The following is a 6,927-nucleotide window of genomic DNA, read 5'->3' as shown; positions in this document are numbered from 1 at the left end:
GTTGTTTTCCTGATAGCCGCCCGGGGTTCCCACTCGTCTCCTGCTGAACTCCGCCACTGCAAAATTACTCATTACAGCAGCACACCAGACGGACCATACGTTACAGGTTTGTTTTCCACGTTTGAAGGTATAAATATGGTATCTGAAAGCAAGCTATAGCGTCACGTTTCGTACCTGTCAGCCATGTTACTGTATATCAATCAATGATGCAGCTAGCCACAGTAACCGTGTTTATTTTTAGCAGCTAACCTGCGCTTGACTGCAGTGCAATGACACAGAAATAGGTGGTGAGTATTTCCTGGAAAACGTGGATAGTTTGACGATACAACGGTGTCTTGTATGTTAGGATAGATGTTAATGCGAATAGGTTGATGAGCGGAGAGGATGTTTATAGGAAATTCATCCGTTGGTAGGTATTACAGTGTGCTAGCTAGCACAGTAGCTATCTGCTGATGTGAAGCTAAAGAGGTAGCTAGCGAGTTCTGATCTGGCCATTTCCTCCGTTCACAAATCAATCCGAGGCCCCTGTCAACATACTAACAGTGATTGTTATTGTGACTGAATGTCAAAAAAGCACAACCGCGCAGCAGCTTTTTGGGCAATTAGCTTGAGGCTAACCTTAAGATGTGTATGCTTTCTAGCCAGTATGGTTGGTTAACTTGATGCAGCGTTAGCAGTGGATTAAGAAGATCATGCTTCTGTAGCTTGCCGTGTAGTAGACTGCTAACAGAACGGCTCTGCATAATTGCTGGATTACACCAAAATAGCCTTTAACCCACTACTACTGCCCAGGCATATGTCCGTACGCTTCCTGTGTTTACGTAATGTTGCACAGACCTACTGCATGTGTAGTTTACTTTACTGGCTTGTTGTTTCATAGTTAAGATGACAGGTCTTTTATTTCCTGGATTTATAGTATTTCCATTGGTTGTTGGTCACATGTCAGTTAATAAGAGACTTTGACTGATGCTGCAGCATTTACAAAATGTCAACATTGCACTAATATGTGGATTCCTGCTCTCAGATGGACCAGCAGGGCCAGTCCTATATGTTTGCCAGTCTCACACGGCCTCACTCTGAGCAGCTGCTGCAAGGCCTCCAGCTCTTGCGGCAGGATCACGAACTATGTGACATTGTCCTTCGTGTGGGTGATGCCAAGATCCATGCCCACAAAGTAGTGCTGGCCAGCATCAGTCCATACTTCAAGGCCATGTTCACAGGTAACCTCTCAGAAAAAGAGACCTCCGAGGTTGAATTCCAGTGTATCGACGAAACTGCCTTGCAGGTAAGGCATTGAGCCAGCAGACATTAAGTATACTGATTAACTGCTGTACCATAGTTTTTGTTCATATGACACTTCTACTTTCTCTCCTCTAGGCCATCGTTGAATATGCCTACACTGGCACAGTATTTATTTCCCAGGAAACGGTGGAATCTCTGTTACCAGCTGCCAACTTACTCCAGGTCAAGTTAGTACTCAAGGAGTGCTGTTCCTTCTTAGAGAGCCAGCTGGATGCTGGGAACTGTATAGGCATCTCCCGCTTTGCAGAGACATATGGCTGTCATGACCTGTGCCTGGCTGCAACCAAGTTCATCTGTGAGAACTTTGAGGAAGTTTGTCAGACAGAGGAGTTTTTTGAACTAACAAGGGCTGAGTTGGATGAAATTGTGTCCAATGACTGCCTTAAGGTGGTCACAGAGGAGACTGTATTTTACGCCCTGGAGTCATGGATCAAATATGATGTAACTGAGAGACAGCAACATCTAGCGCAGCTGCTGCACTGTGTACGCCTTCCACTTCTCAGCGTCAAATTTCTCACTCGCCTATATGAAGCAAACCACCTTATACGAGATGACCATGCGTGCAAGCACCTGCTCAACGAGGCCCTCAAATATCATTTTATGCCTGAGCACCGGCTCTCTTATCAGACTGTGTTGTCTGCACGGCCCAGGTGTGCCCCAAAGGTGCTGCTTGCAGTAGGAGGCAAGGCTGGACTCTTTGCCACATTAGAAAGGTAATACTAAAATTAAATTGATAATAGTTTAAAGAAACATTCCAAACTACTGTATTGTCTTGATCTTTTTTCATGCTCTGTATTTTTTTGAAAACAACCATATTTATTCATCTCATTCCTCTTTGTCTTGCAGCATGGAAATGTATTTCCCTCAGACAGATTCGTGGATAGGACTGGCCCCGCTCAGTGTACCCAGATATGAGTTTGGAGTGGCGGTGCTGGACCATAAGGTGTATGTGGTGGGAGGCATTGCTACACACATGAGACAAGGCATTAGCTACAGGAGACACGAGAGCACAGTGGAGAGCTGGGACCCGGAAAGCAACACCTGGTCCTCAGTGGAGCGTATGGCAGAGTGCCGCAGCACACTTGGGGTGGTGGTCTTGGCTGGAGAGCTGTACGCCCTGGGAGGCTATGACGGCCAGTATTACCTCCAGTCGGTGGAGAAATACGTCCCCAAGTTGAAGGAGTGGCAGCCTGTGGCACCAATGACAAAGTCCCGCAGTTGCTTTGCCACTGCTGTGCTGGATGGAATGGTGTACGCTATTGGAGGCTATGGCCCAGCCCATATGAACAGGTACTACAACTGAGTGGTTAGGATCTTTACTGTTGAATATGTGGATATCTATTATCTGTTTTTGTAATAGGAGGCACCCAAAATTAGACATGGGTCATTTTTCCAGCACTAATTTAACTACAATACTAATGGCCTTGTATGAAAGTGCCAAAACTTAAAGGACTTGATTTGACACTATTTTTGAAAATCAATTTCGATTTGAAATTATGAAACAGAGAAAACATACATCTCAAACATACATTAAACATTGAATGCTGTTGAGTTTATGACCTGATAATTAACTAATCATTGATCACTCGTATACCTCCTTTATAGCTGTTCCTTTGATTGTTGATGTATGTTATGGTACTCCTCTTTTACCTCAACTGTAACCACTCCCTCTTATGTTTCTCTATAACGTGAGACTACAGAAAGCAACATAGGATCAAAACATGCACCTAACCTTTCTTTGTTCCTACAGATGACATTTGACATCAGTAACATGACGTTCTGGTGCTCTACCACACCTTTTTTTATATAAAAAAATCCCACTGAAAAGCTTCTAGCCCTAACCAGAAAGTGTCTTTCAAGGTTCTGTTAGTTATTTAATAGAACTGGCAATCGAGTGAAGGATATCAAGTGTTGCTGAGAAAATGGCCAGTGGCCTGTTAATGAGTGAAGAGGAGTCATAATGGAAGTGGTAGCTGAAGTTTCAGAGAGAGTGAGAGAGAGAGAGTGCCTGTATGCTGCTGGTTAAGACCTCTGTTGTTGCTGTGGATCTCTGGAGAGCATCGTCTCTGTTGCTTGTTTCCTTGACTCCCAAAACCCCTCAGGAGAATGTGTTTGGACAGAGAATCTTCAGGGACTGATCCCCCCCAGTGGCTTATGGCTCATTTGTCCTTGCGTACTGCAAAACAAATTGCCGGTGTTCCAGTGACTGTTAGTAGTTTCATTTGACCTGTTTTACAGCAGGATTTCCATCATGAAATTGATATATTGAAGGAGCTCACAGGTGGTTTTGGATGTTGTACCCTATTAACAATTTGAATACACTACTTCTGAAATTGAATACTTCTGAAATTTTCTAGACAGACATTGGTTTCAGTATACTTTTTTATAAAAATCTACTTTTAGAGGCTTGAAATTGAATATTGTGTTAAGATCGAGGTTCGCCAAGGGATTGCAGTCTAAAGTACTTTACTATTAAACTGGTAGTGAACAGGCAGCACTACTTAATCACCTCCCAAACATTTTAGTCTGGCAGCAGTAAGGTAGCTGCTTGATTATCATATCCATGAGATAGGATATGTTCATACTCTGACTGTAAAATGGATGGCTAGAATATGGACATGGTTTTTTTTTGGCATGTGGTAATGCAATTGTGAGAAGGAACTATTTAAATAAGCAACAAATATTGTCAGGATTTTGTACAACCAGTGTTGAGATTATTGAGTTTTGTAATTTATTTTTATTTATATATTTATTAAGCCTTGCTAGCGACATGGCCCCATGGATGGCAGTGTTGGCCTGTCGTTTGGTACACCACTTTGGAATATCTCAACAATTTATGATGATGGATTGCCATAAAATCCTGTACAGACATTCATGGTCCCCAAAATAGGAATGCTAATGTCAATGGTGATCCCCTGAATTTTCCTGTAGTGTCAGCATGAGGTTCACATTTATGGTTTAATAGCGATTGTCTCAAAATCTTCTGAATAGATATGTAATTTGGCGCACACACATTCATGTCTCCTTCAGGATGAATTGTTATCACTTTGGTGACTCCTTAACTTTTCATCTAGTTCCACCATCAGATCAACATTTTAACTTGTCCAATACTTTGATTTATAAATAATATAACTAATTATATTCCCATCAACCTGTGCTGTACTTTTTCTTTATTGCTAATTGGTAAATGTTATTATGCTAACACACTGTTTGATGAACATAAAGTACATTATACCTGCCTAACGGAAGCAATTGTCATTGATAGCATGTTGACGTTTAGCATTTAGCATGTATAGCTGTGTCTGAAGTACAGTTGCACAGAGCTGCTAACATGGCAAGTCTTGTTAACTTTTATGTGTTTTATGTAAATTGTGCTGTTTCTGCTCCCCACAGTGTGGAGCGGTACGACCCCAGCAAGGATGCCTGGGAAATGGTAGCCCCCATGGCAGATAAGAGGATCAACTTTGGAGTCGGTGTCATGCTCGGCTTCATATTTGTGGTGGGTGGACATAACGGAGTTTCTCACCTCTCCAGCATTGAGAGGTATGATCCGCATCAGAACCAGTGGACAGCTTGTCGACCAATGAACGAACCGCGCACTGGTGAGTTTACATCACGCCTATTTATGTGAAAAATGATGGCAGAACACCTTATTCCATAATGACGGTGTGTTAAAACTACTGATGTGGCCCATAATTGCTGTAAAATCCAAAGTACTTGAGCAGTGAACAATGATTAGGGCTGAGTATCGGTACTCGTACCTTTTTTAAGGTATCAACCGAAATAAATTGTTAACAAGTTGTATCCAAGCATCTCCTGTCAAACGATACCTGAAACCGTTCCTTTTTGCACCCAGAGCTAGAAAATATGACTATTTGTATGGACTTTCTCACAGCCAATCAACACAAGTCTTCTTCAATTAATAAATGTTGATCATTTGAAGACTTTCAAAATGCATTTGTGAAAAAATCAAATAATTTAGACGTGGAGGAGTGGTGGAATTTTATGCAATTTAATGCTTCTATTCACATGATAGGTATTGAATGAAGTACTCAATTGATATCTGTAACACTTTAAGGGTACTTGGATTGGTACTGGTATCATATTTTTTTAAATGATACCCAGCCCTAATAATGATCAATCTATTAATGTTAATCTGCCCACCAAATTCAGTCCATTAGTCGTTTATTTTTTCCTTCATCTCACAGCTGCACAACATACTGAGGCTACAGTAACATTTATTTAAAATACAATAACATTAAATGAGTTTGACAACAGAGTAGCTCTGCTTTAAGAAAACAAACTGCATCTCATATAATATTTAGTATATTGTGCTGTGTTACGTAGTATAAATAACATGTCTCAACCATTGTCTCGTACTCCCATCCAAGCTCAGGATAGCCAGTCAAAAGGGCAGCTGTCGAACAACTGGTTGTGGTTTTCAGTGTTCGCTTTTTATATTGCAGGAGTCACAATTCATTCCAACTGGGGAGTTAGCTAGCTCACTGGCACAGTACACAGTGCCAAGCAATTACATTTTCATCTATGGAGAGCAGTGGAGAGGGATGCTTGTTTTTTCCATGTGTGCAGTCCTCAGAGGGGGTGAACACACACATCTGTAAGTCCATCATTAATCAGAGACCCCACCTAGTGATGTAACCCAGTACTACACCCAAACCACAGTACATGTATGGACAGTTTACATCACAGGCCCCTCATCTCCTGTGTTGTCAGTTAATAATTCTTAATCTATTTAATAATTTAACAGTGGTTATCTATTAATCACTGACACTTTTTGACACTATTATTTGAACTTGTTGTTATTGCGTCTAACAAAAAAACAAAAGTTAGTTAAGCTTGTAACTGGTTGGTCACATGACTGTGATACATTTGTCTTACAGGTGTGGGCTCTGCCATTGTGGACAACTACCTCTACGTGGTGGGAGGTCACTCTGGGTCATCCTACCTGAACACTGTCCAGCGCTATGACCCTATCTCAGACAGCTGGTTGGACTCGAGTGGCATGATGTATTGCCGTTGTAATTTTGGTCTGACTGCCCTTTGACCTTTGGCCCCGCCAGCTAGGACCCAATAAGAGAACTTAAGACACAAAGACTTTTCTTTTTTGTTGTCTCCTCCTCCCTCACATTCATCCTCCAGGTGCAAAGGAGCGCTGCACACCGACGCGAACACCAGAGGAGAAGTAGCCTGCTGGGTGGATGGATGTGCCGGGCTAGCTGGCAGGCAGAGGGGGACCACAGACATGGCTGCAGAGATGAAGAAGAGCTGCGTTTTTGCGCAGAAAAGAGAGGAAGATGGTTGGACAGCTGTTGTCACAGGCACGAAGAGACGACCGCTCTACTGCTGCTGGACCACAATGAGGACTCTGAGCCATTTCCCAGAGGATTGTGGGAGAAAATTGTCACTTTTGTTTCAAAAATCTGTGTTATGTTAGCAGACATAGTTTTGTTTTCCTTCATGCCATTAATTGTGTTTAACACTTAAATCTTTTTTTAATTTCCCTGCTGCAACTAGAACCGTGTTCAAATTTTGTAGAACACTGCAGTTTGCTTGTGTATTTGTATGAAAATGTGGTTGTTGGCCATGTAGTGTGTATGTCCGTGT

At 42.1% G+C, this 6,927-nt stretch overlaps 1 protein-coding gene across 1 annotated transcript; it reads left to right on the top strand.

The window, feature by feature from the left end:
• On the top strand, positions 1-6,378 carry LOC134000809 (kelch-like protein 28). The gene is made up of 6 exons (XM_062440295.1): positions 1-106; positions 1,025-1,285; positions 1,378-2,015; positions 2,149-2,592; positions 4,696-4,904; positions 6,204-6,378. Exons 2-6 carry the CDS (start codon positions 1,025-1,027, stop codon positions 6,365-6,367), a joined length of 1,716 nt encoding a protein of 571 aa, XP_062296279.1. The 5' UTR covers positions 1-106; the 3' UTR covers positions 6,368-6,378.
• The last annotated feature ends 549 nt before the right edge of the window (positions 6,379-6,927 follow it).

Source organism: Scomber scombrus, chromosome 19 (genome assembly GCF_963691925.1).
Source record: "Scomber scombrus chromosome 19, fScoSco1.1, whole genome shotgun sequence".
Taxonomy (NCBI): domain Eukaryota; kingdom Metazoa; phylum Chordata; class Actinopteri; order Scombriformes; family Scombridae; genus Scomber; species Scomber scombrus.
This window is presented reverse-complemented; position numbering and strand designations above follow the sequence as displayed.